The sequence below is a fragment of the Sarcophilus harrisii genome, chromosome 1, assembly GCF_902635505.1.
Source record: "Sarcophilus harrisii chromosome 1, mSarHar1.11, whole genome shotgun sequence".
In the NCBI taxonomy this organism is placed as follows: Eukaryota; Metazoa; Chordata; class Mammalia; order Dasyuromorphia; family Dasyuridae; genus Sarcophilus; species Sarcophilus harrisii.
The window spans coordinates 707,175,783-707,199,426 of record NC_045426.1 but is presented as its reverse complement, the minus strand read 5'-3'; the positions used below and the strand labels follow the sequence as shown (position 1 = coordinate 707,199,426).

Genomic DNA, 23,644 nt, shown 5'->3' with positions numbered 1-23,644 from the left:
ACATGTGAGCCATTGAGTCATAGAGGCTGACAGGGAAAGGCCCTCTGGGGAATCTTGATCTTAAAGGAAACCAAGAGTTCTAAGAGATGGTGATGAGGAGAGCATTCTACATATGAGCCACAATCAGTATAAGACATGGAGCTGAGAGATGAAGCTCTCTGTGTGAGACAGATCAAATAGGCTGGTATAGCAGAAGCACAGAGAATGTGGAGGGAATGGCACACAAAAAACATAGGAGACAGAGTGGAAGACCAAATTGGGAAGGGCTTTAAAAGTCAAATGAAGGTTTTCAGATTTGATCCTAAAGAAAAGCAATTTATTTGAGATGACATCGAATAAATCACTGAGGTAAAATTGCTGTATAAAAAATTATATTGGCTTTGCCTGCTCACAAGCAATAAATATTACTTCAATTATTTAGATCTGAATTTATTTGCATAAAAAGTGTTTTATATTTCTGTTCCTATAGTTCCTGTATTTGTTTTGGCAGGTATATGCTCAGGTATTTTATACTATCTAAGGATTTTAAATTATGTAAAACAATATTGAATATTGTTGACACAGTGTAATTTCTCTGTTTTCATTTTTGATTAAATCAAATTTAACTTTTCCATCATCTGAGATCATGATTACTTTTTCTGCCTTTTTTTACATACTAAATTCTTCTCTGGCCCTTTATTTTATCTTTGTATCTCTTATTTTTATAATGTTTCCCCAAAGCAACATATTGTTGAATTCAAATTTTTAGTCTGCTATCTAGTTCCCTTTTATGGGTTAATTCATCCCATTGACATTCTAAGCTACGATTACTTGTTGTATATTTTTCTCTTTCCTAATTTTTCTCACTTTTGTTCTCACTCTATTTACCCTATCCTTCCTCACTGCTTTAATTCTACCTGTTTCCTTGCATTTCTATTCTTTAACCTATCCACTCCTCTAAATGTCCCTCCCTTATCCTCTATCTTCATCTTTTCTTCTTGCCCTTTTAACTCTTTCTGAATTTAGAACTTTATACTTCACACACACACACAAACACACAGACACACACACACACACACACACACACACACCCCTCTTTAACCATTCCTGATGAGAGTAAGGTTTCAACCATCTCCCCTACCAGCTTCTTCTGTATCAATTTTTCTTTTTATGCCTCATTTGCATGAGATAATTACTCCTTTTTATCTCTCTCTACACAGTTTCATTTTTTAGAATTACCCATCACACTCAGCTCAGCCCAAGCTTTTTTTTCAAACTACCCAAATAATGATGACAATCATAAGAGTACTGCTAATATTATCATATATACAAAATAAACAATTTGAGTTTATGAGTCCCTTATAATTTGTCTTTAATGTTGACTTTATTATTTCTCCCAGATGTTGCATGTTGAATTTTTCCTTTAGTTTTGGAGGTTTTGTCATAAAAACCTGAAAATCTTTGAGTTTGTTAAATATCCTTTTCCCCCCACTCAGGATTGCACAACTTTGCTGGGCAAATTACCCTTGGTCATAAACCCAGCTCTTTTGTCCTGTGGAATATAGATTCTAAGACCAACAGGCCTCCAACATAGTAACACCTAGGCCCTGTGTAATCCTTATTGTAGTTTCATGATATTTAAATTGTATTTTTCTTGTTGCTTCCGAAATTTTCTCCTTAACCTAGGAGCTTGGAAATTTGGATATGATATTCCTATAAATGTTCCTCCTGAGATCTCTTTCAGATAGCTTTTTTTCTATTTGTACTTTATCTTCTTCTAGAACCTTAGGACAATTTTTCTTGATAATTTCTTATAATATTGTTATCAAGACTCTTTTTTAAAAATCATAATTTTCAGGCAGTCTAATGATTCTTACCTTATTTCTCCTAGATCTATTCTCTAGATCAGTTGTTTTTTCTGATGAGATGTTTCCCTCTCCTATTTTTCATACTTTTGATTTTGTTTTGTGATTTTGTGGTATCTTAGACTGCCATTAGCTTCCCCCTTGTTCAATTCTTGTTTACAAGGAATTATTTTTTCCTTAAGTTTTTAATTTTCTTTTTCCAGTTGGTTGATTTTCTTTTCATAATTTTCTTGATTTTCTTGGATTGCTCTTTTTTCTCTAATTTTCCCTCGGTCTCTCTTGTTTGATTTATAAAGTTCTTTTAAAGATCTTCTAAGAACTCTTTCTATGCTTGATACCATTTGACATTTCTCATTGAAAAAGAAGTGACTTGGGGGCAGCTAGGTGGTATAGTGGATAGAGCACCAGCCCTGAAGTCAGGAGGACCTGAGTTCAAATCTGCTTTCAGATACTTAATACTTCCTAGCTGTGTGACTCTGGGCAAGTCACTTAATCCTAATTGCCTCAGCAATTAGAAAGAAAAGGGAGTGACTTTTTTTTTTTAAGCTCTATTATCTTTTGCTGAAAGGCAACTCAGACCTTCTCTAACCCTCTATCTGTGGTCAAGTTCTTTCTCTTTTGCTTACTCATTTTTTGTATGTGTTTTATTTTGTTTTTGGCAGTTATTTGTGTAATCAAGTTGTAGTCCTGAGATATGGGGAATGGTGTCCCAAGGTTTAGTTCCTTGCTATTGTTATTTTTTGAGGTCCATTTTTGGGCCCAATCTTAGGCTATCCTCTCCACCCCTAAGCCATGGCTAGGATCCTCAGTCACGCTGTCCAGAAACGATCTTGCTCCTTGCAGACCTTCAGCTGGCTGCAAACTACAGCTGGAACTGCCCTGGAACTAAAACCAAGGATTCCACTCTCCTGCGAGAGCCCACAACAAGCAGGGTCCCTGCCCCTTGCTACTGCACTCACCACACATATAATCATTTCTTCCCACAGCCACAGCCCAGGATGCATCTGGTCAGCACAGCTGAGCTGTGTCCCTTGACACTGGAAAGTCCTTTAATCTTCTCTCTACTCAGCCATCAGCCTCCCACATTGTTGGGAAGATGAAAATTTCTAAGGCTGCCTCTGCATCAGGCTCTACTCCCAGGGTTTGTTATTTCTGCAGGTTTGGCACTCATTTCACTCATCTTCACTGAGTCTTTTCAGATTGTCTGAGAAGGACAAGTACTTTACCCTGTGCTTAGGTGAAGTTCTGTCTTTTTTTTTGTGGAGGAAATTTGGAGAGCCAAAAATCTCCTGATCTATTCCACCATCTTCCCAGAGTCCCCCCCACAAGTTCTGTTTTGCACATGTTGAATTTGAGATGCCTGTGGGACACACAGCTTGAGATATACTCAAGGCAATTGTTGATGTGGAACTGGAGCTCAGAAGACATATATAGATTATATGTATATATCGATCAGAAGGATATATAGATCTAGGAGTCAGCTGCTTGGAGATGATGGAGCTGTCTGACTGGATGAAATTGCCAAGTGAGATAATATAGAGGGACAAGAGAAAGAGGTCTTACTTGGAGATAATCATTGACAATTCTATTATTACATGTATATGTAGATATATATGTATGTGTATGTGTATTTCATTATATTATCTTTAAAAAGCAAGGGGAGGGAAGGAGGGAAGGAGAAGAAGAGAGAGAGAGAAAGATTTTAAGTTTCTTAATCTAATGGAACTTTCTTATTTAAAAATTAGTTTTATTCAAGTCTTTTTTTATACCATGGTCATATTTTGATATATTATGCCCTTCCATCCATTGAACCCTCCTTGTAACAAAGGAAAACAGATCAGCATAACAGCAATGTCATCTGACACATTCTGCATGCACATCTCCTCTCACCCCCATCCATTGAGAGGAGGGAAATGTTTCAGTATTTGTTCATCAGGCCTGAGAATGGACTAACTCCTGCTGCCATTTTGTGCTGGGTTTGTTTATGTTGCGTAATCATGATTTATTTCAATCTCCTGGCCCTGCTTACTTCACTCGACGTCATCAGTCTTGACTGGCTTAATCTGAATTAATCACATCTGTCATCTCTTCTGGCACAATAATGTTCACTTAGGTACAATTGGTTCAGTTGTTTCTTGCATCATTACTTTCCCTCACTCTCTGCTCATTTAGAGGCAGCTGGGGGTAGTGAAGGGAGAGCTGATCTTTGGATGAACTGGGTTCATGTCCTGTCTCTGACACCCACTGGCCATGTGACCCTGGGCAGATAATTTCCTTTCTCAATGATCTTGCTAACTCTCCAAGATTTCTAAGGGAAGTTGCAGAAGACTGGCTGCACTGCTTTGTAATAAAGCATAATTTCTATGCCTTCTCCCTATACTGGTGAAACCCCAGGTCTGGACCAAAATAAACTCAGTTATTGATGGATACCTACTATGTCTCCAGATTTTTGGGCTACTGCAAAAAGTGCTGTCGGGCATAGTTTCAAATCTTTCAGGACTTTCTCTGTCTTTGACCTCAGCTCTAGGATTGCTAGATCAAAGTCTATGAGCACTTGGGTGACTTTTTCCTCCCACATAATGCCAAATGATTTCCAATAACAGGTATTGACCAGCGTGCAGGTTTACCAACAATGTATCAGTGTGTCTCCTTTACTTGAACAATTGTAAGAACCAACTAGGGGGTGCCTCTCTGATAAAAAGTCGAAGAGTTCTGCATTTTTTCTGGTACAGAAACTATCAGATTTATCTTCTGTAACTTCATGACTTCCTATTCTATGGAAAGATGATAGACAAATAAACAGATGCTAGATACATCATTTGATATATTTCCTTTTCCCCTAATCACATGTTAAAACGATGTTTTTGACATTTGGGATTTTTTTAAGTTTTGAATTCCAAAGTCTGTTCTTTCCTTTCCCTTCCCCAAGGCAGTAGGCAATCAGATATACATGTGTAGTCATATAAAACATTTCCATATTAGTCATTTTGTACAAGAAGACTCAAATAAAAGAAAAAGAATGAAGTGGAAAAAATGAAAACCACACAGTTAAGGCTGTATTCAAATAATGTCAGTTCTTTCTCTGGAGGAGGAGAAGATGCTTCATTAGTTTTGGGGGATTATCTTGGATAACTGTTTTGCTGAGAATAGCTAATCATTCACAGTTCTTCTTTGTGTAATATTGCTGTTATCGTGTACAGTGTTCTCCTGGTTCTGTTTACTTCACTTTGCATCAGTTCATGTAAGTCTTTCCAGGTTTTTCTGAAAGCATCCTGCTGGTCATTTCTTACCGCACAATAACATCCCTTCACAATCACGTATCACAGCTCACCCAGCCATTCCCCAATTGATGGGCATCCCTTTGATTTCCAATGAGAGGATCCATGGTCCGTTGATGCCATTGGAAGATCAGAATGATGCTTGAACTGCTGCTGCTCTCTCTAAAGTTTCCAACGATCTCTGAAAAGACGACTCCACTGGACTTTTTTTCATCCCTTACCCTCCTTGACCTCTTTACTGCACATGATACTGCAGTCACCCCATCTTTCTCACTTCTCAAAACAGCTCTTTCTCCTCTTCCTCTCCCTATGTGAGTGTCCTCAGTCTCCTTTCTTTGTTAGATCGTGCCTTCTGACTGCATGTACTCTAAGGATATGTCCTGGGGGACAAGACCCTCTGTAAACCTTCTACTGGTAGAATCTGGGTAATGGGCAAGATAGGAATAGAAAGGGAAGTAGAAGAGCTTACCACTCTGGCTTGATCCTCTAATGCCTACTTGAGTTTAATCCTTCCCATCTCTATGTCCTTTCCTATGCTTTATTCAAAGCTTTATATTTATGTTGTATCTATTCTTCATCTTTGCAATGAGGATTCACATAAGGTCAAAGTATTTCTTATGACATCTCTCTATGTGGAGGAGAGTTGAATACACAATAGGCACTTAATAAGTGCCCGCTGATTGATACATCCACATAGAATGAACTCATGATATCTAATCTGGAGAAGAAAAGACTGGAGCTGGTGGTGGAGGGGTGAGATATAATATCTATCTTTCAGTATTTGAAAGGTTAGCACATGGAAGAGCTTGGCCTAGAACCAGGAACAATGAGTGGAAATTACAAAAAAAAAAGTAGATTTCAGCCCTTGTGAGTATAAGAGTAGTTGTAGTGTTTGGGAGTGAAATTGTGGAGTGTACAATTGTCCAAACAGTTCCCATTGCCATGGGGTGGGTCAGTAGTGCAGCAGATAGAATGCTGGGTCTAGAATCAGGAAGACCTCAAACACTTATTGGCTATGTGACCCTGAACAGTCACTTAACTCTGTTTGCCTCAGTTTTCTCATCTGTAAAATGAGTTGGAGAAGGAAATGACAAACCACTCCAATATCTCTGCCAAGAAAGCCCCAAAAGGATCATGAAGAGTTGGACATGACTGGAGCAAAACAAGGACAAAATTCATCATCTCCTCCCACTCCCTTTCTCTCTGGAGATTTAATCAGCCACAAACTATTGCAGCAATTAGTTCATTTTTTTTAGCTTAGTAGCAACATAATGGCCTGTTCCCTCTCACATCCAGATGGTCCTTTCCTCTGATGTTTTATGAAGTTTGTATAATAAGCAGAAGAGTCAATGGCTCAATACAATAGCTCAGAGCCCCCAATTCAATAAATTTCTACCTTTTAGCCAAAGGTTTTTCTTTCTACCTAATGTAAATTTATGTTTGTCTCTAGATAATCTTGTTATGGCTGAGGCAAAAATCAGGATACAGAAAATGTTTAGATAGGGGAAGCAAGAAGTATATTTGAGAGTCTGTTACTGTAATGGCAAAGGAGGGGAAGTTGGGGAAAAAAGCAGACCTTTTGTTTTTGAACTTCTCTTAGTCCTTGAATCACTTTCAGGGTTGTGATGGGAATGCTCGTTCCTCTGAACCATAAATCCTAGGATGCCAGTTGGTTCTCAAACCTATATTGTTTTCAGAAAAAAATTCCTAATAAATATTTTTCTCTTTCTTTCTTTCTCTCTTTCTTTTGCTCTTTCTTTCTCTCTCTCTCTCTTCCTTTTCTTTCTTTCTTTCTCTCTTTCTCTCTCTTCCTTCCTTCCCTTTCTTTCTTTCTTTCTTTCTTTCTTTCTTTCTTTCTTTCTTTCTTTCTTTCTTCCCTTTCTTTCTTCCTTCCTTCCTTCCCTTTCTTTCTTTCTTTCTTGAGGCAACTGGGGTTAAATGACCTGCTTGGGGTCACACAGCCAGGAAATCTTAAGTATCTGAGACCAGATTTGAATTCAGATCCTCCTAACTTCAGGGCTGGTATTCTATCCACTGAGTCACTTAGCTGCCCCCAAATTCCTAATAATTAGAATAGTTTGGAAATGGAATAGTCGTCCTCTGGAAGTAAGAAGTAGTAGGTTCTCCCCCCAACTTGGGAGTATTTAAGCAAAGTCTGTATGATTCGAGCATATTATTGTGCATTATGGTAAGTATATTATAGATGAAATTATTTTTAGGTAGGGTTTAGACTAAATGGTCTTTGAGTCCCTTCAAACTCTAACCTTCTATGTTAGCAGTCTATTTCTAAAATTTCTTTTACCTCTGACTTTCTCTATTCTAAGGTCCCCCTTTTCCTCTGACATTTCCTATTCTAAGGCCCTTCCCTGTTCCGTGTCTCTCTGTTCTAGAGTTCCATCCAGCTCCGACTTCTATAATTCTGTGGCTTTGGTATTGTGGAAAGGGGCAGAATTTCCCATCAGCCCAGCCCGATCACTTTCTGCTGAGTCTTCTCAGGCATATGCATTTACTTCTCTGCCTGGTGAACACTTTGAAGTTTTTTGCCCCACCCTCTTCCCCCAGCCAGAATATTCTACTTTTCCTTTATGCTTCTTGGACAGTGAACATAATAGAGTTCTATCAAGTCCATTATATCATGTGACTGCTACACCAGCTGTATGAGAAAGGTGGGCATTGGGCTGTGCCATCATTTCTCTTGTGTAGTCTTCTAAGAAAAACTCTGCTTGGCTTGGAGCACTCCAAACTTCAGCATTCACTTAGACCTCCCCTGCCCCCAACTGATAGAGTTATTTTGAAAACCCAGCTGGAGAACAGCTTAATTCAAAGCAAAGACATTTAATCCAATAGCTTAACAGATAAAGTGGTATGAAAAGGTCACTCCATAAACACATGGACTCTATTATTCCAGTGTCTACTCCCCTGATCGTAAGGAGGGACCCACAGAAAACCTTCGTGGCAGTCACAGAGAGGAAACACATCTTGCGCAGGAAAGTTCCTGAAATTTCGGGAGCCCATGTGGCCAGGGAATATACATGGAAGGCCCACGCTATCAAATGTCCTTAGATGATGTCATTACATTGCGATAGGTGCCATCTCTGCAGGCTGGCCTGTCCCTGGATTTGACATCATGGGATACAGATGCTATATTTTTTATACATTTACATGTTGTCTGCCTCATTAAAATGTGAGCTCCCTGTGAGCAGAGAATGTCTTGCCTTTCTATCCCCAGTGCTTGTATATGTAGAAAACACTTAAATCCTTTGTTATTCCTTCATTCAACATCATCTTCTTTTTTAATTGTTTTATAGCTTTTTATTGACAAAACATGTGCATGGGTAATTTCTCAACACTGACCCTTGCAAACACTTCTGTTCCAACTTTTCCCCTCCCTCTCCCCACCCCCTCCCCTAGATGGCAGATAATCCCATACATGTTACATATGTTAAAGCATATGTTAAATCCAATATATGTACACATATTTATACAGTTATCTTTCTACAATTATTAAGAAAAATGGATTTAGAAAGAAAGTAAAAATAACCTGAAAAGAAAAAAAAAGAGTGGAAATGCTATGTTGTGATCCACATTCATTTCCCAGTTCAACATCAAAAGGCTCTCATGTGAGGACCGAGTTAGGCCCCTGGATACCTTAGAATCAGCTGGAGTCAGGATAAGCAAAAGTCCTTGGTCTTTATTCTTGGTCTTTAAGGGGAGAAGTGAAGGGAATGGACACAGGATCTCCACGACCTCTCCTCTTCGTCTTCCACCCAAAAGTGACTCTGGATAATCTTACTCCACTCCCTAGTCCCTCCTACAATTCTTTGTATATATCAATTATCGAGCCAGCACAGGATAGTGGGAAGGGCCATTTTCCAAGCATATGCCCATAGAGTATTGTCCAATCGGTAATTAGCTTTAAATGCTTGGTTGTCTGACCTCAGTGCATCGACTCAAGAGTTTCAGCCCTTTACACTCTCAGATGTCAATGATCAAATGAGACACTCTTTGTCAAAGTTCAGTGTCTGGCACATGTAAGAGCTTAATAAATGTTGATGTCTTCCTCTTCTCTCTTTCCCATCCCAGCTCACATCTGATAGGGTGCAGTCCCAAGAAAACCTGTCCCGGACAAGTTCAAGCTGTCAACTCTTTAATTAAAGATGGTGGCAATGAGAGGGTAGGTGATATAGAGCATAAGAATAACTTTATTCATATGTCTTGTATCTGATCCTGATTAGAAGTCCGTGGTCCCAGACAACTACGTGACTCGGGATCAGAAATTCTTTGTGATGCATTGAACTCCAATGGGGATCTTGAGTTCCCTAAATCCAATTCAGGGATTCTGTCCAATCTCTTCCCATAATTCTCCAGGAATTATGTCGAGACTGAGACTATGAGGTCAACCTAAGATCCTCTCCAACTGGTGGAGTGAAGTTGCGCACCAAAACTAAATGGAGAAGGGTGGATTGTTGCTCCCTCCTTCCTAGTTCACAATTCCCACCTTTATTCTGTGTGTATAAAATATGCTAATTAATATTAATAATTTATATATATATATATATGAAATGTTATAGATGGCTATGATACAGGGAGGACTGATGCTTCTGGTGTGAGAGCTGTTGAGTCTTTTCAGGGCTGCTCATACACCTGTCACTCGACTTTACCCTGTAATGCTACCACCCTAATAAATGGTCACAGCAGACAGTGTAAGCCGGGTTGGGGGAACTGAGGGTCTCAGATCCCTGGGTTAGTCAGGAGGGTGTCTATCCCAAGCACGAGAACACTTCCCCAGGCGGAATGGGGTGGGGCAGTGAGAACAATTTGTTCCAACAGCCATGAAGACACCTGAAGGAGGCTCTGTGGGGTGCTTACCAAGTGGTCTTGGGCCATCTTGGGCCATGGTTGATGGTCCTGATTTTTGTTCTGCCACTAGATTTTGATGAGTCAGGAAGAGAGACTGAGGCTGAGAGCTTGAGCAACTCTGCCTCCCCTAAATCCAATTTCATGCACAAGTCAAGAGATCCCCCATCCGTCCCCTCCGAAAACACAAAAAGCAACAACAGTGTGTTATTATGTACAGGCCTGTCTTGGAGAGATTGCAGCTTTGGTTCCAGAGCGCTGCAATAAAGTGAAAAACACACTAAAATCACACAATAAATAACACACTGAAAATGAGTCACCCAAATGTTTAGGTTTTCCAGTACACATAAAAGTGATGTTTACGCTGCACTGCAGCCGTTACTTATGCAACAGTATGAGGTTTCCAAAAGGTACGGACCTAATTACAAAGAAATTATCGCTGAAAAATGCTGACCATTAACTAAGCCTTCAGCAAACTGGGATCTTTTTGCCAATGGAGGGTCTCACCCTGATGTCAATGGCAGCTGACAGCATTTACTCACAGCCGAACTTTCCAAACGAGTCAGTCCTTTCAGATCCAGTCATTCAGATTCATTCAGATCCATTCAGATCCATTCAGATTCATTCAGATCCCGTCATTCCTTGATCAAGTTTATGTGGCATTGTTGTGTCTCAGGGAATGGGGAGGCCCAAGAAGAGAGGCAGATGGGAAGAGAGATGGGGAAACAGCAATAAGAAAGAGACAGAGAGAAAGATAGAGACAGAGACAGAAAGAGACAGAGACAGAGAGAGAGACACATAGAGGGACAGAGACAGAGAGAGAGAAAGACAGAGAGAGAGAGAGAGAGAAAGAGAGAGAGAGAGAGATGGGGAAATAGCCTGTTGATGGAGCAGTCAGAATACACACATTTGCCAGTTGAGTTCTCTGCCTTTTGTAGGTGAAGTTCACGGCTCTGAAACAATTACAGCAGGAATCACTGATCCTAGATCACCATGGCAGGTACAATAATACTGAAAAGTCTGAAATCTCGCCAGAATTATCATAGTATGACCGGAGGCAGGGTGTGAGCACATGCCATGGGACAATGGCCCTTGTTCAGCGTAGGACAGCCACAGACCTTCAATATATATATAAAAAAGCCACATCTGCCAAGTGCATTAAAATGAGGTAAGCCTTTGCTTTATATATATTCAAAAGCACCCTTAACTTTCGGGCCATATTCTCCTCAGAAGCTGCTGTTTCCTTCCCAGCATTCCCGCTCTACAGCCACCGAGGGAACGGTATCTGTGTCTGCCTAGTGCAGAGCTGACTCTAGAACCTGGTCTCCTGGCTCCACAGACAAGCTCCTTGCCCCTTCCTGGCTGGAGGAAAGGCACAGGACCAGGACAGGTTGGTCAGTCCCTTCCCAGTAATGAGCACACCGGCCCCAGCCTGTGCTCCCCTGGTCTCTGGCCACCTGACTGTACAGGAAGCTGCCAGCCCAGGGGCTCTCCTCGGACCTTTGGACCCAGACCACCTTTGTGGGCTGGGCAGGGGGACCATGAGTCTCTCTCCCAGGCCCGGGCCCACCCGACGGCTCTGTGGGGAACAAAAATCGGGCTGCGGGTGTCTTTGAGGCCCTTCTGCGAAATCATTTCCTAAATGGCCTGCGGCAGGCCCAGCGTCCCTGGGGGTGCGTTCCGGCACGTAGGTCTTTTAGCTCATCTCTGGGGTGGGGAAGGGGGGAATCTTGAGCATCTCGCCAAAGCCTGCGGTTCCTGGCCACGCCGATGACCTCAGTGGCAGGCCCATGACTTGGCCCTTGGGAGTCCGAGAGGCACGAGCCGAGGAGAAGCCGGTTCTGAGAAGCCCGCATGGCTCCAGAGGACCTCCCTCACCTCGGTTCCTCTCCCTGAGTCACGAGGGCCCGGCTGACGTTGGCCAGGAAGATGGAGAAAGGCTGGGGCTTTGCGGTCACTTGGGCTCTATTTATACCAGGGAGCGGGCTCGTGTTGCAATCTGTTCCTCTAACTGCGACTGCTCTTGGGAGGACGTCACTGGGCCTTTGACCTCACTGGAGAGACTGATGAATCCCCCGTATGAACTATGGGTGCTTGGCTGGGACCTATATCCTGTCCAGAAGAGCCCCCGTCACTGGAAGGGGAAGCAATTAGGGCCTTCTCGGCCCAAGCTGGGTCAGCCCTTGGCGGCAGGAGGAACATCATCAGTGGCCATTTTCCCCTCAAAGCCCCCAGACCAACAACACAAAGCCCGGGCCCTGCCTCCCAGCCTCCTAAGGCTCCATAGAATGTCTGAGGAACCCCTCAGCTCCCTGACACCCCCTGCAATGACACTGGGAGCGGGGAGGGGGGATTAGCCCGCCTCTGGTCTGTCAATCAACAAGTAATTGTGGATTTGTTATGATTATTCCTTTCCCATCTCTTAGTCTGATTCTAGTCCGAGATATCAGAGAAGTTGGAAGGTAGAAATCATAGGAGACAGAAGGAAAGAGTCCATAGTCTTTGGGACAGAATGTCAGGGCTGGGACAGCCTTAGAACAGGGGATGTTGGGGCCGAACTTATTAAGACTTATAGCCTTAGAACAGGGGATATCAGGGCTGGGAGGGTCTTAGAACATAGGATGTCCGATTTGGGAGAGCCTTAGAACAGGGGATGTCAGAACTGGGAAGAACCTTAGAACAGGGATGTCAGGGCTGGGAGGGCCTTAGAACCTGGCATTTTAGTGTTCTTCCTCAGCCCCTCAAATATTCTGTATTCACTTTGCCATTGAGATGGTGTGAGTATAGGGTCAGCTTTGGTGCCCAAGGGGGGTCCCTTGTTAGACATGTGCTGCTGGGAGCCCCCAGAGAGCTCTTTGGGCCCTTCCACTCCAGACGATGTTCTGCTGTGCCCGTTGGATGGAGTTGTCCATACTGGGAGCTCCTCATCTTGAAGCCGTCCTGGGAAGAATGGAGGCAGTCTCCTGTCTCTCGGCGGTCCCTCGTGGCCCTCGGCCCTCCTCAGGTGTGAGGTTTGGGAGGGCCGGCTCTGTTTCCCCGGTACCATCCCCCATGCCGGACCCACGGGGGCTCTCAGAAGTGCCTCTTTGGATGGAGAGGGGCGCGGGGAGGGCCGGGAGGGGCCGTGGGGATTGGCCAGTCCCGGCCCCTGATTTCTGAGCGAAAGGAAGGAAGCTGCTTTTCTCTTGGGTGGTTTTCGGTTAAGAGATGACAGGAAGATTCTTTGAACGGCGGCGTGATGGAACTCCATTCGCTCAAGGGATTCTCATTCAGAGAAAGTGAAAGCGCGGGGCCCTGTGAGTCACTGCGTCTCCTGGGACCATTGGGGCCTTCTCCTGCTACGCCCAGCCCCCCCCCCAGCCCCGTTTTAAGCTTATTAATGAGTTATTAAAGCGTCTTCTCCATCCCCCACCCCCATGAAGCCCACCCGCCAGGGCTGCTATTCTGCTTTTTACAGATAAAGAAGGGGGGGGGGGAACCACTTCCTGAGGTCAGCCGGGACGTGGCAGGTCTCCCGGGCGGCGTTTTTGCCGCAAAGACGTTCTGTCCCCAGGGTCTCGAGGAGATGGATGGAAGGAAAGGGCCCGAGTCGGAAGGGCCGAAAGGCTGGAGGAGGAACCTGGGGCCCCCGAGGGCGCCAAGGGCCGGGTGGCCCAAGGCCGTGGAACCCTGCGCCAAGTGCAGGGGACTTGCCTAGCACCTGGCTCTGTGCCCGGGAGGCTGGTGGTTTCCACACACAGATGTCCCAAGAGTGGTGGCGGGTTGGGAGCCGGAGAAGAGAGATGGCTTCCTCTCCAACCCCCACCCCATCTCGGGGCCCCTTCCCTCTCCCCGCAAACCACAACCATGGGCCCTTGCCTTCCTAGGGTGCCCAGGAGAAACAGCTGACGGCCAGGGTGACCACAGACCTCAGACGGAGCGGCCGGGCTGGAGGCGTGGGGCCTGACCCAGCATCTCCCCTTGTGGAGGCAGGAACGCCCCCTCCCCGTCCCCCGTGGGTGTGTGTGCGTGACACCCTGGGGGGAAGACGCTTAACCTCAAAGATGGTTGAATTCGAAGAATTAAAGGAGGAGCCCGGGGTCAGAGAAACGACCGCCCATTGACTCCGCCCGGACATACTAGTTTTCGGGGTCGTGTTCCCAGAAGACCTGCCCCCACCCCCATCCTGGGAGGTGCTGGCCAGCCGGCGGAGCATAAAGTGGCCCCGGGGCCCACGAGGCCCTCAGTGTGGAGGAGTCTCTGACGAGGGAGGCCTCGCTCCAGCTGCCGGCACGCAGTATGTGGGCACGGCCCAGACTGAGCTCTCTCTTCGGTACGTACTTCCTCCCCGTGCCCTATGCGCTTCAGGCGGGCGTCGGAGCCCGGGCGGGGACAGAGCTGGGAAGCCGCGGGCACCCCTGGACTCAGGGTCGTGGCTCTGAGGGCAAGAGCTGCTCGGGAGGGATCCCCCGGAGGAGGAGAGGATGAATGGGACTAAGGGATCCCGGAGAGAGAAGCGTCAGCTGGAGGCCCCAGGGGGTCCCCTGGTGGGGGGGCTCAGGGAGCAGGGGGCTGGAGGAAGGGAGGGGGCTCTCTGCACGTCAGGTCCAGGTGCATGTGGTGCATGTGGCTAGGCCAGGAACAGGGCCTTGGGCTCTGGAACCCTCTCTGGCTGATTTGGACCCTCTCCGGCTGGCTCCAGAACCCCCTCTGGCTGGCTCCGGAACCCCTTCCGGCTGGCTCGGACCCCGGGATTGGGGTGGAAGCAGCAGGCCTGGGCACCGGGCACTCCTGCTCGGCTCGTGGCTCTTGAGCAGCGTGCCCGATATAACAAGACACACTTAGCTGCGCACAGACTTAATCACACCCACAGCCCAGCCCCACAGTCCCTCACAGCGGCAGCGCTCTCTTCCGAGGGTTCTAGGTCTCACACACTCCTTTGCTCCCCCACCTGTTCACACTCTGTCTCATTTAATTCTCACACCCCTGACTCTAGGGCCTGTGATTTCCTTGGGGGGGGGGGTGTTGGTGGAGAAATGGCACAATTTGCTCAGGCTTCCCCACAGCGAGTCTCCAGCCCGAGGCACAGGAACCCGGCCCAGAAACCACCGGGCGCCCACGTTCCCTCGGGCGCTGCCCAGGCAGGGTCCCATCGCTCCGGCAGACTAGGGGCACCGCAGGAAAGGCCCGCAGGGAGCCACTAGAACCCCCTGCTCTTTGAGCGAAGGAGGAAAAGGCTCCTGCCCCAGCAGCTCCCGTGGCCCCCTGAAGCTCCCGCCCCCAGCCCCCGAGGACAGAGCAGGTCTGCAAACACCGTCCGCTCCGACTTACGTGCGTGCCCACGGTCTGGCCCCATCACTGTAGCGGATGCCCAGGGATGGGCGGGGGGGGTGTGACAGGAGAGGCATTGGCTGGGGCCGGGCCAATGGGTGCCCTCGGGAGGCCGGGCTCCCCGGAGCCCACCCCCCGCGGCGGGACCCAGTGAGTTCTTAGGAAATGAAGAAGCAGCTGTCGCCACTTTCCTTTCGTTGCGAAACCAATCCTTCCGACCATGTGGTTGCCCGGTGCTTGGCACCCGGGCCAGGGGCAGGGCCCGCTCCCCTCCCCCGCCTGCTCAGCCTGGGGCTTGGCTCCAGCCTCTCCCGAGGGGGCCCAGACCCCGTGGGCCGGTGGGAGCCAGGGGTTAGATTTAGGAAGTTCAGAAGCCAGGTTATCTGCTGCAGAGAGGGAAACTGAGGCACAGAAAGCGCAGGGTGGTGACCTGCCTGGCGTGAGCCAGCTAGAAAGCAGAAAAACTGATACCTGACCCCGGGCCTTCTGACACCAGAACCAGTTTCTGCTGGACCACTGCTGAAAGCAGCCTTGGAAATCAGCCGATGCCTGCTTCTCATTTTACAGATGAGGAAACTGAGGCACGGAGGGATTAGGTGGCGAGGCAGGATTTGAATCCAGGTCCTCTTAAGCCCTAGTTCAGTGCTGTAGGAGTAGACAGAACTTCCTTTGGGCTGATCCCACCAGCAACTAGACTGTCAAGGCCGTGGCCACCCTCCCAGACCAGTCCTCCCTCTGAGACTACCTGGCAGAGGCCATCTCTCTCCTGCTCCAGCTGGCAAGGGGAGGGCACAGGGATAGGAAGAAGCAAGCCAGAAATGGATGCTTCCCTTCCCTGATGAAGAGAGGGGTAAGAGCCCTGCCTTGGAGCCCAGGGACCCGAGTGAGAATCCTGCCTGCACAGGCTTCAGGCTCCCAGGTGGGAAAGGCTCAATCCCATCCTTTGGAAGTCATGTAGTTAGGAGGTGGCAAAGTTGAGTTTTAACCCTGGCCCAATGGTGGGTATATGGGCAAGTAATTTCCTCCCTCTGGGCCTCAGTTTCTCCCTCCTGAAAATGAGACGATTTCCTTCCAGCACCAACTTATTTCCACTCAATAATTGGGATCTTTCCATTCCAGGACCAAGTCGGTCCTTCGGGTCCCCGTCCTCCCCCAACCATGACATCCCCGCTCTCTCCCACTCCAGGCTTGACCTGTGGTCTCCTGTGGCTGTACCCGGTGGCTAACATCTCCTGTCCCACCTACCAGAAGGCTCTGAGCCAAGTGATGAGCACGCCAGAGACAGATTGGCTGCAGTCCTTCGTAAGTCCAACCCCATCCCCGAGCCCAGAGGACCGTCCTCCTTTTGGTCTAGGAAGGCTTCCCTGCGGGGCTTCTGAATGATCATCCAGGGGGCAGAACGCTGGCCCTGCCTGGAATGAGCAAGCCGCTTAACCTACAGTGACCTAACTTCCTCATCTGTAAAATGGGATCATAAACGGGGCTCAATGTCTCCCAAAGCTGTGAGAATCCCTTGATGTTTATGTCCGTGTAACACACATCCATAAGCACGTGTTGCTTATTTAAATATTAGCTGTGATGATGATGAGTGATCTTAATTCCTGTAGGCACAACTCCTGATCAAAGCAAGGAATAAGAGGTACCACAAATTTATAGATGGAACGCTCGTAGAGACCCAGTCCTTCATCTTTTCTTGTCATTGATGCCCCTTCATGATCCCATTTGGGGTTTTCTAGACTGAAATCTGGGAGGGTTTTGCCATTTCTTTCTCTAGCTCATTTTACAGATGAGGAAACTGAGGCACACAGAGTGAAGGGACTTGCCTCACACAGCTTGGATTTGAACTTGGGAGGATGAGTCTTTGACTCCAGACCTGGTGATCTGTTCACTATGGTTCCCCCCCCCCACTGTCCCAACCCCTTCATTTTACAGATAAGGAGACTGAGGTCTATAAGGATACATTGTTATGCTCCCCCAAACACTTCTTGGGCCTTTTCTCTGTCCCATCTCTTCCATAAGGCTGTTTTTTGAAGCCCTCAAGTCCTATTCTCACCTTCGTACAAATGGGGCTCATTGAATAAAGCTCTAGCAAGAAGGAGTGATGGGGGGGGGGGAGGAAGGAGAGCCAGTGGGTGGCAGGGTCACGAAAAAGCAGAAGAGAGCGTTGGAGAATGGAGGGTGAATGACAGAGCCAAAGGCAGCCCACAGAGGGGTCATAGAGGATAAGCAGAGAAGAGGACCTTGGATTGGGCAATTAGGAAAGCGGTGCTGTCAGGGGAACGATGAGGTCAGAAGCCAGTCTCAGCGGGTTTGGAAAAACTTCCTAACAATCAGTTCAGTGACTTCTGCCTTGGGAGGTGGGGAGTTCCTATAGCTGTAGGGATTTAAACAGAGGCCAGATGATGTCCCACGTGGGATTCAGTGACTCGATGCAGTCAGCAAAATTCCTCCTCATTTCTCGGCCTCAGTTTCCCTATCTGTCAAATGAAGAAAATGGACTGAATATTCTCCGAGGTCCCCTCGAGCTCTAATGCTACCAAGTTTATAGTGTGACAACATCGTCCTTATCTGTCACCATCATAGCTAATTTATGTGGTGTGTTGGGGTTTATAAAGGCTCACGATCTCATTTGATTCTCCAAAGGACTCTGGGAAATAGGTCCTGTTATTATTTCCATTTGACAGATGAGCAAACTGAGGCCGAGGGGAGGAACATTATCTGTCCAGGGTCATGCAGTTAAGGGAATGTGTGAGGCAGGATGCTTCCCAGCCACTAACTATAGACATTCCCCAAGACTCTACTTTGAGCACTCTGCTCTTCTCCACTTACTATCAAGCCGAGATCTGCCGCTTTCTTACGACGTTCTGCCCTCCTGGGCCAAACAGAACAAAGTCAATCCTGCTCCCAAACGAAGACCCCTCTACCTCTCTTGGCTCTCAGCTCTTACGGAAGCTTCTCTTCTCCAGCCTAAATATTCCCACTTCCTCCAACTCATCCTTCTGCATAAGGACATCATCCGGCCTCCCGAGCCAGAAATCCCATCTTTAACACTTATTCCTGCTCTTCATCTCCCAGGGCCGTGGTCCCTTCCCAAACCAGATCTATAATCCCATGAAATCATTTCATTTCTTTGATGTCGGGGCCCTCGTTCATAAAATGGAGGGATCGGGAAATCTGGGCTCTGGGCTCTTTCCAAGTCTAGATTGATCAACCTATTGCCCCAAGAGCTTTGGGAAGAGCTCCCTCTGGGGAGCCAAGGTGTCCGTGTTCAGGAACTTTGGCCACTGAAGTGGGTGCCCCTTATTAGTCGTGAGGAGCTAAGAAGCTCCCTGTCAGTAGAAGGCTTCAGGAAAAGCCCAGGAAGTGTTGCAGAAGGAATTCTGGGGCGGTTACTGGCCAAATTTGACATTCTGTGATGGTGGACCTCAGTTTCTTCCTCTGTCACATGAGGGAATGTGGCCTAGGTGATCCCTCAAATCCCTCGCAGAGCTCTAGGACTAAACACCCATCATTCGGGGAGCTTCCGCTCTAACTTGACCAGAGTTGGGGTCTTGCTTCTAGAAGTCCCCAACTCCCATCTCTTTCCTCCTCAGATGAAGCAACAAGGCCTAAAAGAGTCCAATCTCACGGAGAGCTGTAAAATGACCGAGTATGTCCCCACGGTGGAGACCCTTCAGAACCTATCTCAAGCCGCTTTCCTGCAGAATGTGAGCCAGAGCCTGCACTTTGTTGAACAGCAACTCAAGGACTTCAAGGATTCGGACATCCGGAGAATGGTCTTGTCCATTCAAGGCCTCGATAACAACATCTGCTGTCTGCTGCAGAACCTGCCCACTGGCCCCGCTGCCTGCCCCCCGTCCGGAAGCGCAGGGACTCTGCCCTCTCAGGCCGATCTGACCTTCCCACAGAAGCTACATGGATGTAAGACCATACAGTGGTACCAGAGCTTCAGGAAGGTTATGAAAAAGGTGCTAGAGACTTGGGATGCGGCCCCTGGGCAGAGAAATAGGAAAAGCCGCTCCCTTCTCCGCGTCCTCCTCCACCACAGGAGGGAGATCAGGGCGGACTGATTCAAGGGAGCCAGGTGCTACATTAGCCTCCAGGAAGTGGGTCCCAGAGGCCCTGCCTGAGGAGGGAGGGCACTGGGGGTGGCCAGCCCACTGGATCGTGCTCGCCCCCTTCCTGTGGTTCCCATTCTGGGCTCAGAAATGTTGCACTTTAATGGGAGGAGGGGGGATTCCCGACCTCTCCCCACCTAGTGATCCACGGAGGGCTATCGTTGGGCTGAACTCACCCTCCCCCAGCCTTCTCTCCTCTTCGAGGGCTGCCTGTTCAGGTCATGGGGCGGCCGGAGCTCAGTGCCCCGTGACACCTCATGAATCAGAAGCCGACTTTCCATTGATTCAGGGGTCTGATGACAAGGCTTGACTCAGGGCCCGGTACGTGACCTGTTCCCGCCTTAGCCTCCCTTAGGGGGGCCCTCAGCTCAGTTCTTTCTGCTCTGACTTCACCCTCCCCACCTCTCCCCCCCGGGTCCCGGAGATCTCTTCCTTGGTCGAGGGCCGGAGTGGTTGGTTTGGGCCCGGGGAGAAGTCAGGACGGTATATGGCCAGTAGGGGTCTCATGCTAAGGGGCCAGTCTCCCCTCCTGGCATTCTCTTACCTCCCAAATCTAGTGATGACTCCCAGGGCCGCCCCCCCGGAGACACGGACCAACTTTATTTCGTGCCAACGGTCTGCCCCCTACCATGACTCCCTGAGATAGAAACTTTGCCACTCGGGGAGAAAGTGCTGCTGGACAAGCAAGTGTCCCCCAGGGACCATCCCTCAAATCCCTCCAGGGACCAGTCCCTGGGATCCCAGGCCCCCGTCCCTGCCCACGCCCGAGGGCACAGAAAATAATTTATCGAGCTTCTATTTATATTTATTTATTAGACATGTATTTAACAATATGATATTGAGATCTGACATATTTAAAATTCAGCTATTTTTCTAAAGCTGCTGTGTGTCTGCCTGTTATCACATGGAAAGGGAAGGGACTGTGGGTAAAGACCTCACGGGGTCACGGCTACCTGGTCTGAATGGGCTTCTGGGGGAGGGTTTGGGGGGGGCAGGCTTTGCTGACCGGGAGGGTGATCATGGGAGCACAGACTTAGTCACAGAAATGGCCTCCAAGTGCCTTGACGCCAATCACTGAGGAGTGAGAGCTTGTATCGAGGATATCCGAGTGTGTGTGTGTGTGTGTGTGTGTGTGTGTGTGTGTGTGTGTAAGGAACACGTCTAGTTCACGATTCCACTCCATCCTTTCTCAAGGGTCTGGGGGTACCCCGAGCAGTCGAGGGATCTTATCTCATGCTGTCACTCCAGCCCTCACTAGTTAAATTTTCTCCCCCTTTGACCCCCAGTGAGACTAGTTGTTCAGTTGTGTCCCCTCTTTGACCCCGTTTGGGGTTTCCCTAGTAGATGCTGGAATGGTAAGCCATTTCCTTCTCCAGCCCATTTTACAGATGGGGAAACTGAGACAAACAAGATGAAGTGGCTTGCCCGGGGTCACGTAGCTAGTATCTGAGGCTGGATTTCAACACAGGACTTCCTGATTCCAGGCCCTGGAACTCCAGCCGCTGTGCCATCTAGCAGCCCAAAGAAATTGGTGCTCCAGTTCGGTTTAACGCAAAAAATTATTATGGAGCTATACAAGAGCAAATATCCAAACCTTCCCCAACAGTCCCTTGCAGGTCCATTTTTCCCATGCTGCCTCAGACTGTGGGCTCATGACTTCCCCAGAGCACTGATCCCCCCAGGCTCACATCTTGGCCAGCTGGCTGATGCTCCCCTACTGTTGTCCTGGTTCCCGAGGAGCCTCTCGGTCCTGCGTGGCTACAAAACTCAGGAGGAACTGTGCGGGACTGATGGTGGTTGGCTATTACATGTGGAATTATCAGCTGCATTTATTATGCACCTACTACATGCTAGGAATTGTGCTACTATAAATGGAAGCAGAAAGGCAGTCCCAGCCCCTGAGGAGCTTTCATGCTGATGAGGGAGACAGTCCCTAGAAGGAAGCTAAAGGAGAGGGTGGGGTGGGGAAGGAAGGGTTCAGAGAGAAGCCTGACAGAAGCCTGGTGAGGGCCTCAGAGGGGGCTGCTAGCAGGAACAGTCAGGTCTGAGAGACCCAGAAGGCCCTCAGGAGCCAGCCTTCATTATATGAAGGATGGAGGCTGATCCCAAGAGGAGAGTGACGTGCCCAAGTCCTGTAGCAGAGCTCCTTTGGCTCTGACATTGGGGATGGGAATGAGTCACACCCCCAGCTCCTCCTGGTGAGCAGAGCTCCTGGTAGGCCAGAGAAATGTTTGGATAGAAGTGTAACTAGCTCAAGGCCAATGGAGCTTTGCCTCAGGGTGCTAACATAGAGTGGGGGCATGTAGAAGGTAGCACTTCCCCAGTGGGGGAGGCTATTTCCTCAGCAGCCCTCCCACCTTCTTCACTTACTGAAGGCTATCTAGGGCTGTTCTGCCATAAAGAAGATGAGACTCCTGAGAAGAGGCTGATGGGAAAACTTATTGGAAAGGAGAGTTCAACCAACTTGACTGATGACTACCCCAGTTCCAAATAACTGGCTCTCCGATACTCAGGGCTGGAAGGGTCGCTGAGACCACGGGGGTGTCAAGTGTAGACTGTGCAAGGGTCTCTTCTCCAGCTGCATGCTAGGGGCACCACTGCTAGAAGCCGGGCAGACAGAGCCAGAATGGCCTCTGGGAGCTTACTCACTCTGTGGGCAAGAGGGCATCCAGGCTCCCAGAGCAGATGTCTGACAAGGGCCAATCCGGGTTTGCTCCACTCTTACTTTTGGTTGACTCCACTTATTAGAAAGGCAGCTAATGACTCAGTGGACGGAGCTGAGGCTGGATTTCAACACAGGCCTTCTTGATTCCAGGCCAATAGAAGGCTATCCGCTGTGCCATCTAGCAGCCCAAAGAGACTAACGCTCCAGTTTTATTTGGCACAAAAAGTGATTATGGAGTTATACAAGAACAAAATGAGACTTGCTTAAATTCAGCCTCAGACACTTACTGGCTGTGTGATCCTGGGCAAGTCACTTAATCCTGTTTGCCTCAGTTTCCTCACCTGTAAAATGAACAGGAGAAAGGAATGGCCAATCACTCCAGTCTCTGCCAAGAAAACACCTGTGGGGTCGTGTAGACCCAAGCGTGACTGAAAAACCACTTAGGAGACCAAAAAGTGAATTATTAGGAAATTCTTCCTTGCATCAAGCTTAAGTTGCCCCCAGTGCTCCTGGTTGTATCCCCGGGGGCCACGCAACAAAGTCCCATCCATTTTCCCATGCCAGCCCTACGAACACATGAAGACTCCTGGAGTCTTCTTGCCTCCAGACTAAATATTCCCACAACTTTCAACTCTTTTCTCATATTGGCTCGGACTCAACTTCTTCCTGAAAAACTTCCAAGACGAGGCTCAGTAATTCTAATGGTTAGAAAACCGTTCCTAAGTCTCCGGGTCACAACCCCACCCCCTCCCCCTCACTGCCCCTGCCTTTGCCCTCTGGGGCCAAGTTGTTGTTCCTCCTTTATTTTCGAAGAGGGCCCATGACATCAGGGGTGATGTGTTGGCTTGCGTGTGAATCGGATCGGAGCGAGGCGGGATTGCACAAGTTATCTCATTCTCTCTCCCAGGGACCAAAGCCGTCCCTGGTCCCCTGAGCAGCCCTCTAGGAAGACGAGACCGGCCTCCGGTCCGTTCTCGAGTCTCCTCCAAGCTAAACATTCAGAGTCCTACAACTCTTTCTGCCCCAGTCTAGCCCCTCACCGGCCTGGTTGCCTCTGGATGCTCTCCCACTTGGCCCTGCTGGATCTCGACTGTGGTTTCCTCCGCAGCACGGTGTTCTTGATGCGGTCCAGAAAGGCTGAGTCTAGCATCACTCTCGCCTCCTCATTCCCGGCTCCTAATCCCGGAGCCCAAGACCCCCACGAGCTGAGTCATAACGGGTGCACAACTTTTGTGCGGACTACCGTCTCATCTCACCTCTTCCCCATCCTGTGCTTGGGCAAGAGATTGATTTTTTACACTTCCTAAGAAGACAGGCATCCTCACTGCATTTCATCACGCCAGACTCGGCCGTTGTTTCAGATCTTTTTAGAGTTTAATTCGGTCACCGAGGGCGTCTGCAATCCCTCCCGGCTTTGCATCATCTGAAAACTTCGCAAGGAAAGCGACTGTCTCTCCGTCCAAGTCACCGAGAAAAAGGGAGCTGACCCCAGGGCCCTGTGGCATCCCACTAGGGACCACTTCCCCTAGGCGGCGATCATATCACTATTTCCACCTCAGCTCCCTACTCTGG

The 23,644-nt window shown here is 48.1% G+C and overlaps 1 protein-coding gene across 1 annotated transcript; it reads left to right on the top strand.

Moving 5' to 3' along the window:
- Window positions 1-13,264: 13,264 nt before the first annotated feature.
- LOC105749464 lies at window positions 13,265-20,288 on the top strand. The gene is made up of 3 exons (XM_012542592.3): window positions 13,265-14,291; window positions 16,476-16,591; window positions 18,883-20,288. Exons 1-3 carry the CDS (start codon window positions 14,258-14,260, stop codon window positions 19,357-19,359), a joined length of 627 nt encoding a protein of 208 aa, XP_012398046.1. The 5' UTR covers window positions 13,265-14,257; the 3' UTR covers window positions 19,360-20,288.
- Window positions 20,289-23,644: the final 3,356 nt, after the last annotated feature.

Coding starts and splice junctions, on each gene's coding strand:
- LOC105749464 (XM_012542592.3), top strand. CDS start 14,258: ATGTGGGCACGGCCCAGACTGAGCTCTCTCTTCG. Junction 14,292..16,475: donor CAGACTGAGCTCTCTCTTCG/GTACGTACTTCC, acceptor CTCCCACTCCAG/GCTTGACCTGTGGTCTCCTG. Junction 16,592..18,882: donor CAGATTGGCTGCAGTCCTTC/GTAAGTCCAACC, acceptor TTTCCTCCTCAG/ATGAAGCAACAAGGCCTAAA.